At 39.7% G+C, this 25,330-nt stretch overlaps 1 protein-coding gene across 13 annotated transcripts in view; it reads left to right on the top strand.

The window, feature by feature from the left end:
- The window catches only part of usp6nl (USP6 N-terminal like), a 955,431-nt gene that overhangs the window by 103,457 nt on the left and 826,644 nt on the right, over nt 1-25,330 (top strand). For 6 of the 13 annotated variants that reach the window (XR_011348150.1, XR_011348152.1, XR_011348156.1 and 3 more), the window contains exons 12-16: nt 5,756-5,855; nt 9,971-10,123; nt 19,064-20,327; nt 22,756-23,005; nt 23,446-23,531. Coding sequence is in view for 1 of the 13 variants with exons in the window: in XM_069908956.1 (XP_069765057.1) it covers nt 5,756-5,855; nt 9,971-10,123; nt 19,064-20,568 (1,758 nt within the window). In the remaining 12 variants the exon portion in view is untranslated. Of the gene's footprint in view, nt 1-5,755; nt 5,856-9,970; nt 10,124-19,063; nt 21,593-22,755; nt 23,006-23,445; nt 23,565-25,330 lie in introns of those variants that run through there. The other 7 variants (XR_011348145.1, XR_011348146.1, XR_011348148.1 and 4 more) reach the window with 4 other exon arrangements.

The raw sequence follows: 25,330 nt of genomic DNA, 5'->3' as shown, positions 1-25,330 counted from the left end.
GAGTGTAGTGTGTGCAATACTGGCCCCATCCTTTACACCTTGGGTTTATCTGCCACAGCCAAGCATGCTAGGATAGTGACAGCAGGTCCTCAGGTCATAGGTGTTACCTTGGAGTGTCCTTCTCCTAGGTGGATGGCCTGACAAGGCTAACAAGCCCCATCTGCCCAGTTTTGAAATCAAGAGTTTTCTTTCTCTTAGGGTGGCTGCCAACCAAGACTAACAAGCCCAGCCTACCCATCCAATTATATCGCCGGACACTGGGTTGCACCATGACGTAGCAAACTCAGTGAAAACAGGTGACACCAATGAAAAGGTGTTGCTACAGATGCAGTAATTTGCAGTGACCTCCTGCCTGGAAAGCCAGACAGTGGCCACATGGCGATCACTACACCGAGAAAGGAGAGGCGATGTATCACGCGTGCATGTTCCCTGGGTGAGCGGGACATCAGGTCCATTTAATATGAACACAAATGAAGGCGTGGGCCATTTGGCTCGACTTTTCAATTTGGTAAGTTCATGCTTGAGTTTCTACCTCATTGCTACTTTCTCATTCCTAATGATTCTCCATAAATCGAAAAATTCATTCTGAACCAGATAGTGTTCTTTAAAGATTTCAAGGGATGTAATTAATTTTTTTTTTCTGATTGTATTTTCATTGTTGCTTAATTAATTTCCCTTTTATTGGCTGTTTCTGAATGTCAGAGTCTTTCCTGAACTGTCATAAATATTGGAATCGAGTTTAACAACATTTCATATGTGGGGTTAAGTGATAAAATAAATGAGATTAAAATGAGGGTTTATTTATGACAGTAATTCTGCATTAACTACTTTCTGATTTTAAATTTGTGGTTGGAGTTGGACTATTAATCTCGTATAAGTAGTAATTCTTTTAGCATTAGAATCCTTTCTTCTCTGCCGGCTTGGTAGCATTGAATCTATTCAAAAGATGTAATTAGCCATCGTTTCATTTCTCAGTAGTCTTGTGGATGTGGAATGGAGCATATGCTACGCCTCTCCGAGAGAATTGTATTGGGGTTCTCAGAGGGCAGTGATAGCCATTACTCTTGCATCCTTTGCCCGCTCAGTAAATTCATGTTCTGGGTTGGTATCTTCTGTAAAGCCCATTGCAAAATCCCAGCTTTTTGTGCTCAGGGAAACTAGTACAAAAGCCATGCCTTTATAAATGGCTGCTTCAGTCATTGCGTGTTAACTTTTGTCATCTCTGTCTTTATATCTGTATCTTTTATTTCCTGGGTGTCAATATCTCTGAGGATCTGTCCTGAGGCCTCCATGTTGATACAATCAATAAGAAGGCCTGCTAGTGGCTACACTTTGTGAGGAGATTTGGTAGGTCACCAAAGACGCTGCAGGTGTACCGTGGAGAGTGTTCTGTCTGGTTGCATCACTGTTTGGTACAGAGGTGCAAATGCCAAGGACAAGAAAAAAACTACGAAGAGTTGTGAACTTAGCCAGCACCATCATGGGTATCAGTCTTCACTCCATCTAGGACATCTACAAGAGGCAGTGTCTTAAGAAAGCAGCCTCTATCCTCAAGGACTCTCACCACCCAGCCCATGCCCTTTTCACACAGCTAACAAGTACACCACATCCACTGGCTCTCCCACGTCCATCCTCCTTGTCACATCCTTAAAAAAATTCAGAAGATTAGTTAAGAATGATTTTCCCTTCGGAATTCCATGCTGACTTGAAATGATACAATTATTTCTGTCTAAGTGTTCTGTTATTTCTTCTTTTATAATAGATTCTAATATCTTCCCCACTACTGACATCAGGCTAACTGGTCTGTAATTGCCTGTTTTCTCCCTCCCTCCCTCCCTTCTTAAAAAGCGGCACAACATTAGCCACCCTCCAATCCACATGCACTTCTCCTGAATCTATAGAACATTGAAAAACGTCTACCAATGCATCCACAATTTCAAGAGCAACTTCCCTAAGCACCCTGGGATGCAGTCCATCTGGCCCTGGGGACTTATCAGCCTTCAGTTCTTTCAATTTGCTCAAGACCACATGCTTCCGAATCTGAATTTCTATCAATTCCATCGATAGAATACAGGACCTTAACCTGTATCTTCCCTGGTGAAGATAGATCCAAAGTATCTGTTAAACTCGTCAGCCATTTCCTTGCTTCCCGTAATAATTTCACCCGTTTCTGTTTTTAAGGGCCCAATTTTGGTCCTAACTAATGTTTTCCTTTTTGCATACCTAAAGAAGCTTTTATATTATTGACTAGTTTACTCTCGTATCTCATTTTTTTCCTTCCATATAGCTTTCTTAGTTATCTTCTGTTGCTCTTTGAAGATTTCCCAGTCCTCTATCTTCCCACCCCTCTTTACTATATTATACTTTCTCTCCTTGAACTTGATACTGTTCTTGACTTCCTACCTCAGCATGGTTGCCCTTTGTTTGCCTTAGAAGCTTTCTTCCTCTTTGGAATGAACTGATCCTGTACTTTCTGAAAAATGCTCAGAAATCCCTGCCATTTTTGTTCCACTGTTCTCCCAGCCAGGGTATCCTTCCATTGTATTTTGGCAAGCTCATCCCTCATGGCTGCATAATCCCCTTTATTCAACTGTAATACTGATACTTCCGACTTTCTTTCCTTCTCCCTTTCAAATTGCAAATTAAAGCTCACCATGTTAGGGTCATTATTACCTAATGGCTCCCCTACTTCAAGGTCCCTTATCAAATCCGCATTGTTACCCAACACCAAATCCAGAATTGTCTTCCCTTTGGTGGGGTCCATCACGAGCTGCTCTAAGAAGGTATCCTGGAGACGTTCTATAAATTCACTTTCTTGCAGTCCCCCACCAGCTAGTTTTTCCCATCTATCCGCATATTGAAATCCCCCATAACAACTGTATCATTTCCATTCTGACATGCTAATCTTAAATCCTGATTTATTCTGCCTCCTATATCTGAGCCACTGTTTGGGGGCCTGTGTATGACTCCCATTATGGTCCTCTTGCCCTTGCAATTTCTCAACTCTATGCAAACAGTCTCTACTCCACCTGCTTTTATGTTGCTCCTTTCAAGGGACTGAAAAACATTCCTCACCAACAGAGCCACCCACCCCCTCTACCCACCTGTCTATCCTTTTGATATGACGTATACCCTGGAATATTAATTTTCCTGTCCTGGCCTTCTGCAGCCATGACTACGTTATTCCTATAACATCATACCCTCCAATCTGCAGTTGAACTTTAGCTCATCCATTTTATTTCTTATAATCCGTGCGTTCATGTAGAATACTTTTAATCTGTTTCTCACCACACCTTGGTTACCTGATGCACTTGGCCATACTCTCCGATCCCTTTCTGCTCCTTCCACCCTTTTAATTTCACTGCCTATCTGAATTTTTCCTATTTTCTCTTTCCAATCCATGATCCTATCACTCAGGTTCCCACCCCCCCGCCAAATTAGTTTAAACCATATCCAACAGCTCGATTAAACCTGCCCGCCAGGATATTAGCCCCTTTTGGGTTCAGGTGTAACCCATCCTTCTTGTAGAGGTCATGTTTTCCCCAGAAGAGAACCCAATGATCCAAGAATCTGAAACCCTGCCCTCTGCACCAGCCCCTCAGCCATACATTCATCTGTATGATCCTTCCAGTTTTGCCCATATTTGTGCTCAGCTCAGGTAGCAATCCGGCTAATCTAGCAGTTCAGACAAAAAGTTATGGAGTTAAAGGGAATAACCCTTCCAAATCTATAAATTGTAAAACATTGAATGCTGTTGAAATTTATTCCCATCATATAACTTCTAAGTAAAGTGGTAGAATAGGATCAGAGATTCTTGCTGAAAAAAAATCAATAACCTTTATTTGCTCAAGGGTAGTCTTATGAAAAATCTATCCCAAAAGATGGTAGAAGTAAAATAAAATTCCAATGCCACTGTATTCTATAATGAAGGATGAATTTCTGTGATCGGAATTAACTTAATCCTTAAATTTTCTTTGGTGCTAGTCTCTAACTTTGATCAGGGTTGCAAAGATAGTAATTGTGCTATGAATATGAATATATATATTTCTCTGGTTATTCATCTATTTTAGGAGCCTTTATACCAAATGCCAAATAGTTTTTGTTCAGACAAACGACTTGTTTTTATTTGATATGAATGGCCACACAGTCTGCCTTTCCCAATGACACATTGATTGGGTCAACACTTCTGCAGGGAAAAAAAATAAAGGAGCTCCATTGTTTGGAACTACAGTATAACTCCGATTCTCTGAAATCGGATTCTCTCAAATCTTGGATAAATGAAGACATGGGAAACAAATCAGAAATTCTCATCTATCCAAAATTTTTTCAGAGCCGAAATGACCTCACTGGTTGAAAAAGAATTCACTCGACATGAAATAAGAAGGTTGATTGTCCTCCCTCCTATTTCTCTTTCCATTTCTTCTTTACATACCCTATTGACTTTTCTCTGCAACTCTCCCTCTCAAACTGCATGCCACTGTCTCTCAGCTGCAAAGCGCTGGGAAAAAAAATCCCTTGTCCTGGCGTCAAGGAGAGCGGCCTCCTGTGCAGAAGTGAGACCCTGTGGCTCCTGGGCAGGAGTGGAGATTTCGGGCTCTGTGGCGTTCTCTCTCCTCCAACCCTCTTCCTTCCCTTCCACCCTCCTCGGCACACTGGATGCCGTCTCCGAATCCTCCCCTGGCCTAATTCCCCAGTAAGTCCAGGGGAGGATTCGGAGTCGGGACTCAGACAACAAGGGAGACAGGAGCCTTCCAACTTCCCAGTGAGTGTTCAACCAGCCCGGGAAGCCTCCCTGGGGATCAGCAGTGGGTTTGTGTCAGGGATCGGCACTGGCGGTTGGGTGGTCTCGGTGATCAGTGGCCGCGTTGGGTTCGTCTCAGTGATTGGTGGCGGTCAGCATTTTTTTTGGTGAGAATCCAACATTATTTTAATGCTTAAAAAGCCTTCTTTTGTTGTTTGTTGCTGTTTAAACATTTTGATATAAGTGATTTGCTGTTGCTACTGGGCTGTTTCTTTAAAATAAAGATCAGTTTTCTGATAAAACTGTTTATCCGACATAGGCCCAGTCCATACCATTTCGGATAATCGGAGTTGTACTGTACTTTTATTATTCCTCCTCTGTTATTGTAGAATCCATAATATAGATATTTCTTTTGAATTTCCCTTGCTTGTATTTATATACTTGTTAAATCATTGCCTGGTGAGGATGTGCCAATGCAAAGGACAGGAACATGGTTGTAAACTCGGCCAGCGCCATCATGGGCATTAGTCTTCAGACCATTAAGGACATCTTTAAGAGGCGATGTCTCAAGAAAGCAGGACCCCCTAAAAGCTTATGCCCTTTTATCCTTGCTGCCATCAAGAAGGAGGTACAGGAGCCTGAAGACACACACTCAACTTTATAAAAGCACCTTCTTCTCTTCTGCCATCAGATATCTGAATGGACACTGGACCTATGGACACGACCTCACTTTTCTCTTTTCGCAATACTTTTTGAATTTTAAAAAATCTTGCTTTCAGGAAATGGTAATTTTTGCACCTTGTTCTGCACAATACTGCTTCCGCAAAACAATAAATTTAATGACGTGCTCGTGACAATAATTCTGATTCTGAATTTTGATGCATTTTATATCATGTTGTAGCTGAAAGGTGATGCAGATTCTTGAACACAAAGGAATTTTTAAAATGGATTTGTAGAAATATGGTTTAAAACTTGAACCATTTTCAAACATGTTTTTGATTTGCCTTGTTGCAGACTCCCTTTACACTAACATTGAGGCTCTGGGATATCTACATGCTCGAAGGAGACAGGATTCTTACAGCGATGTCATACACAATTCTTAAAGTGCACAAAAGTAAGATCACTTTCATTGTTTTATTATGACTTGGAGCTGAACTCTTCCATTATCTAATATGAATTATTCTGCCTACTGTACTATTCAAAAATGTTTATTATCCAGGTGGAGAAAGTTAGAGATGATTCCCCACAAGTATTGTAAAATATCCCATCAGTTGTTCCTCAACTGATTTATAATTCGTGTCAGTGTATAATTATTTTGGAAAATGTAACACCACGTGTGTAACAGTCGACCAATTTTGTGGATTTCTTTTAGAGTAAAATTTAGGGGGTCGATTATTACATGCATACTACTTTTGACTCCGGTAAGTACCTGCATCGGTGGGCGGGTTGGGAGCTCAACTGGGTGGGACTGGATGGTAAGTCCATGTTTGGCCCGCCGGAACCTTGGATGGATGAGTGGACGGGGCGAAACCCCACGGTCAAGGTGTCGGGAACTCTGGTGGATGAATGGTTGGGGCGTCAGAAACTCTAGTGGATGGGCGGCCTGGGCCTAGGTCGGGCTCTCTGGTGAGCAGGAAGCGGGGAGGGGGTATGAATCTTACACATAGATATATAGTGTGCTAAATTTAGTACAGTTTCACTTCATTTGGTATCAAACAGTGCAGTACACTTTCCTACAATCTGGACAGAGCTCAAAAGGAGTCTGCAGAAATGAAATTGTAGTCAAATTAATATGGTTCCTTTTGTACCTTTCCCCTTCATCTTTGCTCTTCCTCCAATGCCCCAGCTGAATTGTGATAGTTAACCACCTGTCTTTGTTTAAATATCACTGGACGGTTTAATTAATGCTAGCATCTCAGCTGATGTGTACCTCTAATGGAACGGTGATATGGTGTAGCAAATGGAAACAAGGTTATTTTGCTGTGTTTTGCAAATTGTCATCTTTATCAGGATCTGGTGAGACCAGTCACAATGAATATCAAATTAACAAGTGTTTACATCTTGATCTTTTAATACCACAATATATATTTATTCACCAAAGCCTCGAAATAGCTATCTTCTTTTTACCCTCCTTTAATTGGACCAAACTAATAACCTGCTAACTCTGTTTTACTAACATTTTGACCCCTCAGTGGGAGGTGAGCTAAAACGCACAGAATCTTTTGAAACCTTTGGCACCGATGTACAACGGAGGTCAGAGGAAATGTTCATGTTTCATTAAATTGCTCAAAATATCTCATCTAACAAGCTCGCAAAAGTTGTCATTAAATGATGGGCTTTGATATAATCTTTTAAAGATGTATTTGAAATGAGTTAGTCTGACAGTAACATCATTAAATGCATAAAGAACAATCTGTATCTGGTGGAAGTTTGATATAGAAACAGAAAAATAGCTCGTGGCCACAATTGGGGAAGGAATTGCGGTTAGCGCAACCCTGTTACAGTGCCTGCAAATGGGTTCAAATCCCGTGCTGTCTGTAGGGAGTCTATGTGGGTTTCCTCCAGGTGCTCCAGTTTCCTCCCACCTTTGAAAATGTACGGGGGTTGTAGGTCAATTGGATGTCATTGAGCAGCATGGGATTGTGGGCTAGAAGGGCCTGTTACCATGCTGCATGTCTACATGTAATTAAATTAAAAATTTAAGAAAAATAACTAGTCGATGATCTTTTATAATAAACCATAAATGAAAGTCAAGAAAATATTGCAGATGCTGAAAATCAGAAATAAAAACAAAAAACATTGGAAACTCTCAGCAAATCAGACAGAATCTGTGGAATGACAAACAAAGGTAAACTACAGGTTTGAAACACTTCATCAGAACATCAGCCAGAGGGTGGTAAATCTGGGGAATTTGTTGCCACAGGCTCTTGAGGAGACCAGGTCATTAGATGTATTTAAGGCAGAGATTGATAGGTCCTTGATGAGCCAGGGCATCAAAAGTTATGGGGAGAAGGCCGGGCAGTGGGGCTGAGGGGGAAAATGGACCAGCTCCTGACTGAATGGTGGGTAGATTTGATGGGCTGTGGATTAGTGCGCATGGTGTTGGATTTCCTTCATGAGCTTTACCACCTTTTACCCCCTCTTAATATTCTCTGAATCTACCTTACTCCTTTTAAGAAGCATCTTAAAATCTACCCTTGTCCCAGTGTTAATCTTTCCAAATATCTCTGTGACTTTTATAACCATCCTGTTAAATGCTTTGAGGCATTTCCTTTTATTGGGAACACTATGTAAATACAAATCAATGATGCTTTCAAGAAGACTCTTTTAATGCTAGGATGAACCTTAATAGGTTCTATGCTTTATGCTTACTGTTAAAAATTACATTAAGCACAGAGCCAAATACAGTAAAAGTCCAAAAATCCAGATGGAAGAAATACAGATCACCCGAGAATCTGGACTTCTAGAAAACACGGTTTATGCGTGCATGAAGGCATTGCACGTGCATGTGTGTGTGTGTATTGAGTAAGCACCACAGATGTACCGCCTGAGAATCTGAAAATCTGGGCTGGCCCAATGACTGTAATGTGATTTGTAATTTTAAAAAAATAATCCTGGTTTGAGAGCAGAAATTACTGAACAGTAACCTCCTAAAATGAATTCAATATCTGAGGAGCAAATCCATGTAAATTAAGATAGTTGAAACAACTTGCATAACTTTTGTTTGGCATGTAATGACCACAATAACTTTGTGTTCCATGGTGCGTTGAAACAAGCCTAATACAAGTAAACTAGTTTTGGATTTATCTTGGCTTCAATGAAATCTGTACCCGTGTGTTTTTCCCCTTTATTGGTATTATGTTTTAAGTGGAAAATCGATCACTTGCTGTGAAGCGCTGAAATAATTTTACCAAAGTAACTTCACTAGAGATCATGACAGTTAGCAGAATATTTGACAGAAATTGCAGCTGAAATCTATCTTACCCTTTTCTCCTGATAGCATTATATCAAATATTCAAGCGGGTCACTGAATAATGGTCAGAAACTTTAGATTAGGATTAATGTTCACCGTGTAGCTGGGACATCAGACACTCAGTACAATCGTGTTTAATGCTAGCCAAAGGTTAAACTGGTGACGTAACTGGTCAAACATTTGCTGAAGAAAAATCATACTTTGGTTTGGTTCTTCAATTATAGAGGTGTGCAACACATCCAATCATTTTGTGAATGCATTATTTTTAAGGAGTTGTAAAACAAGTATTAAATGATCTGGTATTGAGTTGTGTAGACTCAAAGGTCGGTTTTAGTTCCTGGATTAAGTTACCTGATTTTGGCCTTCTTGACAGGATAATCATTAATATTAGTCTTAGGAGAACTTGGCCCGAGATCTCATCCAAGAGCCTTCTGCACCATCTTCTTTACATTGATACCCAATGATGTTCAAGAGAGTTTGTACATTATTGTCTTTCAACTGTGATTTGTGAGCTCTTAAAATAGCCACCTTCTCCAAATCTAGAATAATTGTGAAATTTAATGGAATCCTGTTTCCTGGTCAACTGGGTCTCTGCACAAAGTGAAGGGAGGGAAGTTTAGGGGAGACATCAAGCTAAGTTTTTTTTACGCAGAGAGTTGTGGGGGCCTGGGGTGCTAGGGGTGGTGGTGGAGGCTGAAATCTTTAGGGGCATTTAAGAGATTCTTAGACAGGCACATGGATGGAGTAAAAATAGAGGGTTATGAGGTAGGAAGGGCTTAGTTTTTTTTTGGTAGGAATATATAGGTCAGCACAACATCGGGTGCCAAAGGGCCTGTATTGTTCTGTAGTGTTCTATGTAATATTCTTCTTCTCATTTAGATAATTAATTTGGATTGGTGACAGATATATTGAGAAAGTCCACATTCAAAGTGCCGAGCAGCAGATCAATGCAGTTTTGTAACAGCATTCGGTTCCACAAAGTGGCTGCGTGTATGATTAAGATGATGTTTTCACACCTGGAGATCTTGATTTGTCTAACATAGCGTAGAAGTGTTTCTAAGCAAAAGCTTGGCATTGGCTGCTGGTAAGATGAAAGTGGAAGGCGGTCTGACCAGGTCTGCTGCATGCGAGAGTGCATGGTGTTTGCTTGCTTGGCCAAGAAAATGGTGAATATCGCAGAGGTGGAAGGAGAATCCCTTCCCCCGCCCCCCCCCCCCCCCTTCAAAACTGCCATAAAGGTCCATTTGTTTTTACAGAGCACATGATGAAGTTAGCAATGGAAGACTTGATAGAGTTTCTGCAGGAGTCTCTGGCCAAGGATTTTTTCTTTGAAGATGACTTTGTTATAGATCAACTTCAAAATTCCATGTCTGAGCTGAAGCGTAGTAAACTGGACATTCCGCCACCAGGTGAGTTTTCTACTCCACACCATGTGTTTAAATATGTTGCATTTCTCTATTTCTTGCAAATAAAGAATTAAACAATCTGTAAAGATTCTAGGACAACATTGTTCTGTTTTCACGTCATTTCTGGCAAGATTTTTTCATTTCTGTGTGCCATGTCCTTGGATGGCACTAAACGTGAAACAAGTTTAAGTTTATTATTATACAATTGTACAAGTACAACTGGACGAAGCAGTGTTCTTCAGACCTTGGTGTAAAAACATGCAAATACATTTATAGATGTAGCACACATACTTGCAAGTGATTTATATGCACACAGTGGCCCTGCATAATGTTGGGACAAAGATACTATTTTTTCCTCTATTTGCCCCTGTGCTCCACTGTTTTCAATTTGTAATCAAACAATTTACACATGATTAAAGTGCATCTTCTAGATTTTATTCAGGGTTATTTGTATACTTTTTGGTTTGAATATGTAGAAATTATGGTCCTTCTTGTCCCCTCATTTTAGGGCACCATAATATTTGGGACATTTGCTTCACAGGTGTTGGTGATTACTCAGGGATGTTTAATTGGTTCATTGGTGCAGGTTTAAGAGAGCTCGGGTTGCTCATAAGCTTTTGATCATGTTTGGAGTCTAGTTGCTGTTTTCCAACATGAGGACCAGAGTTGTGCCAATAAAAGTTAAAAAAGCTATTACGAGGCTGGGAAAAAAAGAATAAAACAGGAAGAGACATCGCCCAAACCTTCAGATTACCAAATCCACTGTTTAGAACATCATTAAGAAGAAAGAAAGATTACTGGTGAGCTCGGTAATCACAAAGGGACTGGTATTCCAAGGAAGATCTCCACTGCTGATAACAGAAGAATTCTCATCATAATGAAGAAAAAGATCCCCAAACATATGTCTGACAGAAACAGGAAAAGTATGAAAGATAGATTAGAAACACTCTTCAGGAGGTGGGTGTGGATGTATCAATGACTACTGTCTGCAGAAGACATTCATGAACAGAAATACAGAGGCTACGCTGCAAGATGCAAACCACAGCACAGGTGGTATGCTTTGGTAGAGCGATGAATGTAGTTTTTTTTTATTGGCATTCATAATGTTTGCGAAGATATTTGAATCGTACTATATCTTTTCAATAAGCATTTATTGATTGTGAGTCTTTACCAAAACTAACTTGGGACTTAGGAATTGAATTTTTAATTGGTTACTCAATAAGTGCCTAATGAAAAGGTTGGCAAAGTGAATTGGAGAATCTCAATGCATGCAAAAGACACGTTCCAAATATAATTTTAACGCAAAAAAAAGACAGGAAATCTGAACTTCTATTTCAGTATATAAACGCACCATTTTGCAACAGCTGACTTTCCACCTCTGCCCACACATATCTCGACAGAAAATTTATTTGTATCTATGAATCCAAGGATTCATATATGTATTGGTTGTCTGTGTATGTATTATGTCTGGTTGTGTGTCTGCATGTTTTGCACTGAGGAGAGCGCTGTTTCGCCAGATTGTACTTGTTCAATCAGCTGACATTAAACTTGACTTGACTTGACACATTCAATGCTTTTTGATGTGGGGAACACCAGACCATTGATCCTGGCTCAGAAATCCAAGCTCAGAAATCAACCGTCACTTAACGTGAATTAAAATATCAGCCAGGCTTGGGGGGGGGGGGGCGAAAAAAAAACCCTGCAAGGTTGGTGTACAATCCTTTGTGGTGTCACAACAACAACATATGCACTCAACGTTATCAAAATAATGAACTAATTGTGTACTTCAGGAAGGGGAAGTTAGGAGAACACAGAAAAGTGCTCACCGATGGCTCAGCAGTGGAAAGGGTAAAGAACTTCAGATTCCTAAATGTCAACATTTTGGAAGACCTATCCTGCGCCCTCCATGTCTTTGCGATCACGAAGAAAGGCTCATCAGCAGCTATACTTCGTGAGGAGTTTGAGGAGATTCGGAATGTCACCAAAGACTTGCAAATTTCTACAGGTGTACCATGGAGGGCATTCTGACTGGGTGCATCATTGTTTGGAATGGAGGTGCCAATGCACAGGACAGGAAAAGGCTACAGAGAGTGGTGAACTCAGCCAGTGCCATCATAGAGTCTCAAGGAGCAGCCTCTATGCTCAAGGACTCTCATCACCCAGGCTGCACCCTCTTCACACTGCAACCATTAGGAACGTGGTACAGGAGCCTGAAACAGCCTCTTCCCCTCTGCCATCAGATTCCTGAATACAAAATGAACCATAGACACTTCTTTTGCACTAATTTATTTATTTTAAAAATGTAATTTATAGCAATATTTCCACCTGCAATGAATTCCAAAACATATTCATAACAATAAATTCTGATTCTACCTTGCATTCAGGTGCAACCAATGAAACCCTGGGTCATCTTATTTTAAAGGGATTTAATGTAGAGTGAGTATTTGAAGGCTGGAGTGATAATCTAACAGATGGGGTTGTGAGAAAAAAATGTGGGAGATATAGATATATATATAAAGACTATATTGCATAAGGTAAGACTCAAAGTGCTTGTAATTGAGATTTAAGAGCAGAAAATAAAATGGGCTTTAACAGCATGGATAGAAAATTGGAAAGCTAACAGAAAAGAGTGGCATTAAATATTGTTTTTGGGACTGTAGTTAAGTGTTCAGTGAATTTCCTAAATGGTTGGTACAAAGAGCATTGATTTTCTTGACACACACTCAAGACCTGAACCTGAGTAGATGAGGCTCAATGTCCCTATATACATTGCTGGAAATGTATGGATATGACACTGACAATGTGAAAAGACTTTGAATGGTTTTCCTTTCAGTAAATAACTTGTTATGAATAAACTTTATTCTTGGGGGGAAAAATTGCAATATCCCTATTTTCAGATGACAGAAAATGGGAGGAGAACAGAAATAAGAGAAAGAAAACAGATTAAATTTCCCATTAAATGCTGGGAAATGGGAAATGTTTCACTTTGATAAGAAAAAAATAAGAGAGAACGTGAACTTGAGGGTAGAAGAACAAAGCAGTTTGGGACCATGGATACATATTTTACTGGACCATTTGAGAAGGTGGTTGAAGAAGCTTGTGAGATCTTGAGTGTAGAGTAATTCATGCTGAACCTTGATAAAATGCTGGTGTGGCCTCAGTTCTCCAGTTCTGAGTAACCTACTTTTGAAAAGATCAAATGTTTTAGTGAGAGCACTGCAGAAATTTATAAAATGATCAGGGGACAAATTTGTTTTAATTTAATCAACTTCCTAATTTGTTAAACTAAATGGCAAAGCTTGATTTTATTGAACAGTTAGCAAAGGATTGTAATCAAAGGGCTCTGAAAGTCGTGCAACATTGGTGATCTTCTTCCAGTGAGATGCAGGAAAGGTTAACAGTTCCAGAAGATGTAATTGTACATCTGTCCAACAATTGAAATAGGCTGACGATTAGCAAATAAATGTTGTAAGTATGAAATAAATCATACTGCAGTAAATGATGGTGTCCAGAATATTTTTACTCAATTTAGTTTTTGCTAAGATTAAATAATAAATTCTCTTGAAACATGAGGTTACAGTAGAGGGCTTTCTTTATGTTACATTGAACAGAAATTTTCATCGCGTCAATACCTTGCTGGTTCCAGTTTGGGATGAAGTTCATGTTCTGATGTGTGTCTTAGGAATGCGAAGCTTGTGCTTAGGAATGCTAAATAGTCATTTTAACTTTAAGTATTTGATCACCTTGAAATGATTAGATTTTAATTGTTTTAGATGTGTGCAAAATACCACACAGAAAATATTATTCATTGATCAACTCAAACACACAGGTAGATCTGGGAATAAAATTGTGATGTGACAAGCAGTTGAGTATACTGCCAGCAGATGGCAGTGAATAATTATGTGTAATAAGTTTGTTTTGTTCTGTTCTTGAACTATTATCACAACTCGTGGATATTTATTGAATAGTCCTTTGTGCTGATGCTTCAGAGTGATTCACTATACTATCTCTCCAGTGTACACGACTGTGCAAGGACAGATTTTCTTCTCAGAAGAATGTTTCTAAACCAATGTTTAAAAAACGGACCTTTACACTAAAACTCTGATAGTCAGAGTTAGGTTTATTTTCAATGAACGTGCCACCACCTTTGTTGTTTTGCGGCAGCAGTATTATGGTGCAAAATTGCTATAAGTTACAATTCTGTAAATACAATATTTAAAAATAATTAGTGAAAAAAAGTGAGATACTGTCTCTCAGTTCATTGTCCATTCAGAAATCTCTTGATGGAGGGGAAGAACCTATTTCTGTAACATTGAGTGTGTGTCTTAAAATTCTGATCCTCTGTCCTGATGGTAGCAGTCAGAAAAGGGCATGGCCTGGGATTTGATGGTACCTTGATAGAGGCTGCTTTCTTGAGACACTGCCTCTAAAGATGATCTAGGTTGAGTGAGGATTGATGCCCATGATGGTGCTGGCTGAGTTTATAAACCCCTCTAGCCTTTTCCACTCCGTCCATATCAGACAGTGATGCAACTAGTCAGAATGCTCTCCGTGGAACACCTGTGGAAATCAGCCCTGCTTAGGATTTTGATGCCAGATTAGCAGATTGAACATTAATTGAACGTTGGATGTTAATCCTATTAATACCTCAATATTCTTTTAATTTTCAGGTGAATTATCCACTTTTAAAGAAGTTTGGAAGCTGGGGCTCTGGTGGGTTGTCAGGGAGCAGTTTACTCTTTTGGGCCCCCTTTCATCTCTACAGTAACAATTGTTATCCACTTCTTTATTTAATTTAGAAGTTTGGCTAAAATAGTCACTGTTTTCCACATTCATAGAATTCAGCATGTGAAAATGCAGTATTAACAAACATTTGCATTTGTACAGAGGGTAGTAATAGAAACAGCCAGATCTGAACAATCCAGATAAAGGGAGAGGTAAATTTGAACCTGCAAATGATCTTAGATTTCTAAATCACTGGCTTTAATCATTCTGCTCTTGGAACCAACTTTGAAAGCTTTTGAAGTATTGTGCAATATTTATCTTATTTTTACCTTAGATTTATCTTAGAAAATGAATCTCAGGTTTGTCGTATATGTGCTCTGACAATAATTTGAACTTTGAATTGTTATCATTAAAATCAAAGCCAAAAGTCTATACTATGGTATCATAATTGAAGGCAGGAATTCTTTACTCTTTCAAAATGCTATTGTTTGTGATGAAGATGGTAAATCAAGCTCAAGATTGCCCCGTTCATTATTATGTGGGACAGAGGAGGTTGCAGGCGTCTCAGGATGACCGATTTTCTCGTCTGTTGTCTCATATGAACTTGGAAAATGTTTCCGCTTTCCAAACAAGCTCTGGACAAAATAAAATCAATTTAAGATATTGAATTGCGATGTAAGTCAGTGATAGAGCATCTTTCTCGTTGCCCTCTCTGCTTTACTTTTGCCCTCTTTTGCATTCTCCTCTTTCCAATTGGACATTTAATTGGCATCATTGAGTGGGTTGATGTTCCTGGCATTTCCCAGGACTGCAGAGCAGAGAAAATCAGAGGGGAGAATTATCAAAGAACTTTTGTTCCAATGGTTTCCATCAGACTGATGCAAGAATTAATTTTGAAATTCACAAAAGGTTGGGAACATCAAACACTGAGTTGTTGTTAATCATCTTGCCACTTGTTTTTAGGCCAAGGGCGATGAGGCTGCAGTATTTTGATTCGTGATCTCAAAAATTAATTCTGATCAAAGATGTTTCTGTTTTTCCAAATCAGTTTTCATATGTGGGTTTTAATTAATTTTGGATACGGTTGTGTGATCATGGACAGGAGTGTTGCTTTCTCCCTTTTGTTACTGTTGCATCTGGAGAAGTACTCTTGCTTTGTGAATTAGTGGCTTTCTATCACTGGCTTCTTTTGGAATCCCTGCATTGTATCTTTTCTTATGTGTTTCACCATCAGATGCATGGATTATTCAAAGAAAAGGCAAAATATTTGTTTGGCACAATCCCTTTATTGAAAATGTCAGCACGTCACCTCGTGATTGATGTTTTGACATTGTGGCACATGTGGATATCTAGTTTTTAACACGGGGTTTCAGAGCAAGGAAGGGTCATCATCAATTAGAAAGAGTGTTGTGGTAATTGGCACGGAACATAATGCAAGGTATTAAGCTTTAAGTGTAAAACACAAAACACTAGCAACTTTTATCATCTCCTTTAAAAACATTTTAAGAAAAAACTGATCTTTAATCAAAATGTGTTTAACTATTGAAAAAATTCAAAAGCCAAAATGTGTTTTTTTAAATTCATTTTTTTTTTAAAGAGCAATTGTAGTTATTCCACTGGATTAATGACCACACATGCAAATTTGTAAAAGAATAATCCACAAGTGCATTTTTATAGCAACAAAACAGCTCCAGGCATTTTGTGCGATGAAATCGGACCCTAATGTCATGGCAGAACTGGGCCAGAATCACTTTTGAAGAATTAGATTTTAGGAAATACTTTTGTAGGGAGACTAAAATGGAGGGCAAGATGTTCTAAAGTCTCCCACTTGGCAGACCCAGGCAGGTTGCAGTACTTCACAAAGATTGTTGCTCCAAATCTCTTTGAACGGAGGCATTGGGGCCTCCCAATCACAGAATTGGTCAGTGTGAGGTGAGTGGTGCAATTGGATTTAGTTCTCATTTATTTTTTGGACGAGATGAGGATCTTGCTGTGTTGGGAAAAATTAATATTCTGCTTTAAACAAGACAAGTATATCCACACTTCTCAGAAACTGATCTCCTTCTAGTCAAAACTAATTATTTTTTAAGATGTTAGTGGTGCATTTCCAAATTTTTAAATGTTATTTTACCTTATGATAATCTTACATTAGGTATAGTTACAGGTTCATTAAGAAAATTCTTGTCCTTGTACAGTATTTCAGGGTTAAAATATTTTCCACTTTAGTTATATGGGAAATAGAAAAATCCCATGAAATCTTATGATGGAATAGGTTTTTGGGGCTGTAACAAGTATTTGCTCTTGCAAATACATAATGCACTAAAATATATGGACAAATCTTCATAAAATTAATTCTTTGAAGTAGCAGTTAACTATTAACCAAGCCCTGCACCAGTTTTGCTCTATCTGTAATTCATAATAAGGCTGAGATGGACGAATAACTGAAAAATCAACAAAACTGCTTATACTGGAGATCTAAAACACAAATATAAACTGCCAGTAATACTCAGCAGGTCAGGCTGCATCTGTGCTGAGAGACACGGGTAACTTTCAGATCAAAGACCCTTGGTTAGAACTGGGAAGGAGAGAAAAGCGGCGGTGTATGACCAGCTGTGAACAAGGGGGAGAAGCTGTGAACAAGGTTGTCTGGCCAACGAGTGAATGGGAGTGGAGTGGTTGGAGAGTGAGAGCGGCCGTAGACAGAAGAGCATTCAGAGCAGTATAGGAGTTGCAGGTCAGGCTGGGCATGCCCTCCACATCCAGAGAGGAAATAAACACACTGGGGGCCAATGTCACAGATGGACGACTGATCATTCTTATCCACTCATCCATCTGTGATGCTGACTCAGCCTGATTTCTTCCTCTTTTTAATCTAGTGCTTTCTGCTTTTATTTTGGATGAGCAATTTTTCTGGTGTTGCAACATTTGATGTTCGTCAGCGAGAACGGTGCATCCTTGTGCTCCAGAGTGAGTGTGCTAGCAGCTGATGAAGGTATACATCACAGCCATTCAAGTAATGGAAACTTGGCCTTACAGAATTCCCAGTTTGTTGTGTGAAAGTTTGAGTCACGCAATAAAATTTATAACCGTTCTTTGTTGCAACATCAACCATTTTGTAGGAGCATGAACGCACCCCCCCCCCTCCCATCACCCCATCGTAATGTAGAGGTCACCTGTACTTATATTGGATTTTTGTCCTCAATTATAATTATTTAATTCCTTAAAGTAAATGGTTACCAGTTTGAATAGAGGATTTTTATTTTACCCTCAGTTCGCATGCTGGTCTTAGTGTGTTGAAGGTTTTGCTTCCACACTTAGTCCTGGATCTAATGTATAACATTCAGGGATAGGGTCCCAGTTGAGCTCATTTGTTTTGTGACTGGGATTTCATTTAAATCACTTTCACTGTTAACATTAACAAAACCAACACAGCAAAACTAATCTCTTGGACTTTAATGCTCAGTCTTATGGCTATGCAAAGGTTTTACTCACAAAGGAATCTGGTGAACTTGAAGCATAATTCCCATTGAAAGAAACAAATCTAAGTCATAAATTACATCAGCCCATGGAGTCGAGCATCATTTTTGCCTGGTGTAATTAATTTTGTTGCCATGGGCACCTGTTGCCCTTTTTTCTGTTGTGATTCTTGCCAAAGTAATTATCGTGAAGCCAAATTAAGCTGCCCCATAAACCTGATAAGTGTATTTTAAAGGTTACATTTTCAGATGCATTTCAACACTGTTCTGCACCTGAGAATTGAGAATCACTGAACCATCTTTTCTACCAAGGTTTATAACCTCTCAGCCTCTTATTTTATTGAACACTGCTTATTATAGGTTGCTGTGAAAAATTAAGGATTGAAACATTTATGATAACAGTAGTTCATGTCATTGAAATGTGCCCGTGCGTTTTGGAAACATTGAAATTGTAGACTACATAAGACAGTGGTTCTCAACCTTATTTTTCCACCTTAAGTAATCCCTTACTAACCATAAGGCATCCTTCTTCCACTATTTACTCTCAAGTGAAGATTTTGGTGCCTCGATACTGGGGAAATCACAACAAATGGTCAAATGTTAATGTCTTTCCTTTATTGTGAATTTTAGATTTTTTTTAATACGGAATGCCTGCTTGCAAAACAATCATATCCATCCGTATAAAATGTAGGAGTGAAGGGTCTGATTTAAAAAAAAAATCTGCTCTGTTATTAAATTCCAGGTAAACCCGAAGAACTTCCACAGAAGTCACTTGGCCAAATGCCCATTGAGCACCAAGAGCCACCTTTTCTTAATCACATGACGAATGGGCAGAATAATGTCATGAAAGGAGGACCACCAGTTTTGAGGAGAAAAGATAAAAAGGCTTCACCGGAGAAGCAGCCTGACAGCAGAACGAAGAAGAGCTCTTTGGAGAAGCCAGCCCTGAAATCCCACAGGACTGGCTTCGTGGAGCATCAGGGAGGCAAAGTGAAAGTCCTGCCAGACCTTGATGTGCTAAAACAGCACGGGCTGCCATCTCAGCGCCCAATGACGCAAGGCAATCCCAAGCCTCTGAGCCATGCCACTGCCAACCAGAACTCGAATGCCAATCCAAGTGTCAGAAAGGAATTTGCACCAAAGTGGAACAAGCCTTCAGGTCAGAAATTTTCAGAAGCAACTTACAAACATTCTGTCGATGGCAGGGGCAGAACTGAAAATCATCACACACCAAACTCCCATTCCAGTCCAGAGGAGACGCATGTGTTCACAGGCAGAACAAAAGGGTTGATCATTGAAGTGGATGAAGCAAAGAGGGCCTCAAATGCCTCCGAATATGACAACGTCCCTGGAGTTGATCATGAATATGAGATTTGTGCTGAGGAAATGGTGGAAAATAGGAAAGCAAGCGCAGCACAAAATAATGCACTCTCTAAAGAAGCTACATTGAAAAATACCAGCCCCTCAAAGATGTTGCCCACACAGTTTTCAAGCAAGGCCGTCAGTGCCAATGCAGCATCAAGACCTGCTCGGACTCATTCTGTATCAGTAAATTCTAACCAAAGATCTTCAACAAAGCGCCAGCTGCATTCGCCGCCGTTCTACAGTAGTCCTCCTGGGTACCATGGTACCCTCCCTCAGTACTCCCCAAGCAGATCTAAAGACTTGCCTGTGTTGTCACAGTACAGTTACAATCTGTCTGGAGGTCAGCCAAGTCATGTCAGTAGACCCAATGTTACAAAGTTAGCACATCTGTCGAACTATGAAGAAACTAGTATGAATTACCTAAATACAGGTCGTCAATTTTCAGACTCTTCCCAGACTGTCAGCACTACGGCGCAGCCCTTAGATCACAGTGGACAGTACGAGGCAGTAAATTCCACCAATTATGTAAGGCATCCAGTCCCGTATGAAGGCACCCAGCAGCACTCGCCAGAATATCCACATGACTTCAAAAAAAGGCAAGAGCAATATGAACGGCAATGGAGCCAGGAAACTGACATGAGGTACAGAGGAAGTATGCAGAGATCGCCTAGTTTCCGTAATGCCCAACAGACTCTTCTTCCTGAGTTTATCTATCCTGGCATGCCTGTGACTGGTAGCAATATCTATAATAGAACATCACCGTATTCTGATACACATGCACAAACGCAATATCCACATCCAACCCCTCTTGATCCCCAGCACCAACATTATGGAAACCCTCAGGTGGATAGACGGACCATCCCAGAATCAGTGTTGCTTTAAGATGCATGCTTCCCTCCTTTTTTAAAAAAGTGATGGGATGAGCATTAAGGAAACAGAACTGACTTTTAAGATAACTTCACTGGATTAAAAAAAAATATATACAAAAGAAATTGTTTATAGAATAGTTTAAAATATTTGAAAAATTCCTAACCATGTACACGTGGTATCTCCCCAGTACATATTGTTGCTAAAATTTATGAATCCCGTAAAACACTCAAAACTGAATAGCCGTCCCAGCGTTTCAAGTTGTTGAGCTTGCACTGCTTGTGTTCTAGAATTGAGCAGCAGTGAAGTTCGAACCCAGGCCTCCAGCAGAATGAAGCAAACATCTCAATAATGTACCACAACTTTCTTGATTTGTAAGATTTTTTTTAAAGAATTGGTCAAAATTCCGCCTCTCACGGTGCAGGTGGGTCTTGAATTGTCGGTGTGTCACCTTGACGTGACAATTTTAAAGGTTGATTTAACAACAACTTTTCCAGATTTTGGTCTGAAATCCCAGCATGTTATGAATTGTGATCGCTTGCCTTGTAACTTTCCAAAAAAAAGGTTACCCTACTGGGCTGCATTTCCCCTCAGACAAAATTGGGCAGGCAATTATAATGCAAGCAGCAAACCTACCCACATGCTTTCTTCCTACACTCGCACAGGTATACAGAGTCTGCGGAGCAATCAGTGCCCCATCACACTTAAGAGGAATACAATATGAAAATGCAATCGTTAATGTATAAGAAAAGGAGAACTACCAAATATTTTCTAATGTTAGCATGCATTTGTTTTCACTCTGAACAATAGCGAAATGCAAGGTGATAAAATAAGACTTTAATCTTTTACTCTGTCAATTACATCTGTCTGCTGAATATATTCATAGGAATTATGGGCTCTACAGATTTTCTTAACATAATAACTGGTAGAAACTGTGCTGGAATTGTAAACTACTTGATTATTAATAACACGTTCTCTTGGTTGGAAGTCATTGTACCGATTGGTGTTTGAGCAGGGATTAAATGAGTACTGGACCAGTTTGCTTTGCTGTTTTGTCTTTAGATTTTGCCCCTTTCTTTTGAAATGACATAGCCCAATTTACATCCAAGAAGCTAAACAACCATTAACTTTTAATGGTTTTAAATAGAAATAAACAGAAATAAATGCTTCAATGTTTGCAGTTGGAGTTACCTAGGCTTTAAAACATTGGAGCAGAGTGAAAAAAAACACTGGTGAGGAATTTATAAGAATTTAGAACACTGATTCAAACATACAAAAACTGGCTATGATTACATGTAAGTAAAACACTATTGTCTGTATATGTGTGTAATATATTTATATATACACCTCAAATGTGCAAACTAAGTTATCAATACAGTTAAAGTCCGAAAATCCAGACAGCTCTGGGATTGGGTCAGTCCGGAATTTCCAGATTCTCAGGCAGTACTTTTAAACTTCAAATTTAAGAAGATTAAAGAAGAGATGAACAGGTAAATTTTGATAGTTTATTAATGCAACATTTTTCATATAAAATACAAAAAAATAAATATTTATTCACTCATTTCTGTGACTTCTGTGCATCTGTGGCACTTGCGCACGCACACCAAAGCCTGCTAAATTTTAAAAGTTTGAGAGTTTTCGAGAAGTCCGGATTCTCGGGCGGTCTGGATTTCTGGCCTCCGGATTTTTGAACTTTTACAGTATGTTAATTAGATACATTCTGATCTGAGTAAATTGAAAATTAATTTCTTACTCAACTCCGCTTGATGAAACATTTGCAGAAACATTTGAATAATATGGTTGAAATATGTAATTATTTGTCATAATCATTGATCTTGAGTCTTTATTCTGAATATTTGCTGTATAGTGTACTTTGAATGATAAGAAACCTGTCTGAATTATATATGCATCAGTAATGGTAAATACTGTAGAATTTATATATTCACACTATTTTCATAAGTCATCTGCAGCAGTTTTATAGCTATATTCTATTTTGATGTGACTGTACTTTTTTAATGTTGGAAAAAATAATTTGATCAAGTTTGGTTTGGTGTGTTTTACTATCCTTCTTGCAATCCTTATTTACCTTGATTGCCAGCTGACTCCAGTGACGACCGTTGTGGTGGCCCTGATGAGTCTGTCCAGACTGCCACCCCTGCTGACCCTTGACATTGCTGCAATACATCCCTTTTCCTCTTCCAGATTCCACACAATGTGACGGATGGGTCACCTGAACACTTCACCTGGCTCCTCAGGTAGTGGGACCTCTCCTGGCCATCATCACTGCTGCTCCCTCACCACCATCTGTTGAGGTGGGCAAGCAGTCAGCTGGGCAGTCTAGAATGCCTCTGCAAGAAAAGTTAGGCAACTTCTGGTGTAGAACCCATGAGCGAATACAACCTGTCGCTGGAATGCAAGTGTGAGGCCAGATTTGGGGTCGCAAACACTGGAGGTAAGTTTACAGACAGAGGTATAGTTTGGAGAGTGACCCTGCAGTTCAGAGTGCTTATGTTTCAGCTTGTTTTGGCAAGATGAGACAGGCTGAAATTTACACATGTTACAGTTTTCGAGCGGTTGGCAGCCGTATGTCATTAAAATATATAAATTAAATTTAGACATACAACACAGTAACTCGAGTCCGTGCCGCTCAATTGATCTACAACACCCAGTACATTTTAAAGAGTGGGAGAAAACCAGAGCCCCTGGGGAGAACCCATGCAGACACGGGGTGAACATACAAACTCCTTACAGATAGTGTGGGATTCGAACCTCAGTCCCTATCACTGGCGCTGTAAAGGTGTTGCACGAACTCCTAGGCTAACTGTGTCACCTTTGCATCTTTTATGCCGTTGCAACCTCTTTGTCGCAGCTATGTTTTTTTGTTACTTGCAGGAAATCCAAGCCTCTTATTTTCTTGAATAATGACACCATAAATGAGAGGATATTGAATAATGTGGAGGAACAGGGAATCTTGGAGGGTATGTTCACAAATGCTCAAAGGTACCGTGGAGGTGATTAAAAATACATATGGGATGTTTTCCTTTTCCTGGTTCTATTTCTTATGTTGTTTTGTTTTGATGTAAGGGGAAACATTTCCAGCATTTACCCATCAAGCCCCCAAGGTATCAAATATTATAATGATTGCCTCGCGTTCTCCTTAATTCGGGTGAGAACAGCAGATCTGGTGCTGGAACCCTTGTCATGTGTGATACATTATTCATTACACAGTTTCGATACAGGAAGTATGAATAGTAGATTTGTGGATGACGCTAAAGGTGGCAGTGACGTGGATAGCAAGGAAAGTTGTCTCAGGCTGTTATAGACTATAGATTATAGGAAGGATGTGGAAGCTATGGAGAGGGTGCAGAGGAGATTTATCAGGATGTTGCCTGGATTGGAAAATAAGTTTTATGAAGCAAGGGTAGCAGAGCTAGGATTTTTCTCTTTGTAACGAAGAAAGATGAGAGGTGGCAATGGAGGTCTACAAGATTCTGGGAGGCATAGATTAAGGCAGGTAGTCAGTTCCTTTTACCCAGGGCAGGAGTAGCAAACCCCAGAGGGTATCTGTACAAAGTAAAGGGAAGAAAATTTAGGGGAGACGTCAGGGGTAAGTTTCTTTTTACACACAGCCTGGAATGTCCTGGTGGTGGTGGAGGAGGCTGAAACATTATGGGAATTTAAGAGACTCTTAGACAGGCACATGCATAAAAGAAAAAAAAAATGGAAGGTTACTAGGTAAAAAGGGTTTAGTATTTTGTCTTGGTAGGAATATTTAGGTCAGAACATCATGGGCTGAAGTGCCTGTACTGTGCAGTAATGTTCTATGTTCTGGATCAGATGGCAAGTTGGCAGTGCATTGGCAGATGGAACTTTGACAAGTGTGTGGCAATGCAATGGGAAGTTCTGACCGCCACACTGTAGGAAGGACATGAATGAGCTAAAGTGCAGGAGAGGTGCACCAGATGTTGCCTGGGTCGGATGATTCTATTTACGGGGAGAGATTGTGGACAGCTCAGTTTGTTTTTCTCGAGCGATGGAGCATGAGGCATAGACAGGGTAGACGGAATCTTTCACCTTGATTAAGAGGAAGGAGTTTTAAGGGAAATTTGAGGGGAAGTTTTTGACCCAGTGGTTGATAACTGGAACTCTGCTGGAGAAAATGGTAGAGTCAGATATAATTAGAGGCCTCAAATGGACATGGCGTAGAAGGATAATGGACTTAATGTATACGTGGGATTAGTGTTGATAGACAAAAAGATCAACGTGGAGGTTTCTATGCAGTAAAACTTGTTCAGCCTTTTCTCAACCCAATTTCTGCAAACCTGGGCCCATCCCTGTGATCTTCTAGACTGCTTTCAATGGTAACATCCCTAAAATGAGGGAATAAGAACTGTGCCCTGTTTTTGATGAGTTCTAATGAGTGTCTTGTAGAGTGGAAGGATATGTCTTTTCTATCATACACCAACCTCTTGAAGTAAATGCATGCATTCCACGAGCCTTTCCGATGACCTGCTGCACCTGAATGCCAGCCTTCAGGGCTAAATTTATGAGGGCCCCCAAACCCCTGCTTTCTGCAGTGTTCCTCCATTTAAAAAATATTATCATATTACTTTACAAGGTGAACAAATTTGTGTTCCTACATTATACACCATGTAACATTTTACCCTTTTACATCAATTATCAATGTCTCTCTGTAAACTTTTTGTGTTCTCACAACTTGCCTCTCCCATACTCTTGAATAAGACCACAGAACCAGAATTAGGCCATTCAGCCCATT

The sequence above is a fragment of the Narcine bancroftii genome, chromosome 13 (genome assembly GCF_036971445.1).
Source record: "Narcine bancroftii isolate sNarBan1 chromosome 13, sNarBan1.hap1, whole genome shotgun sequence".
In the NCBI taxonomy this organism is placed as follows: domain Eukaryota; kingdom Metazoa; phylum Chordata; class Chondrichthyes; order Torpediniformes; family Narcinidae; genus Narcine; species Narcine bancroftii.
Note: the sequence above shows the minus strand (reverse complement) of the source record. Positions and strands in the feature narration are given on the sequence as shown.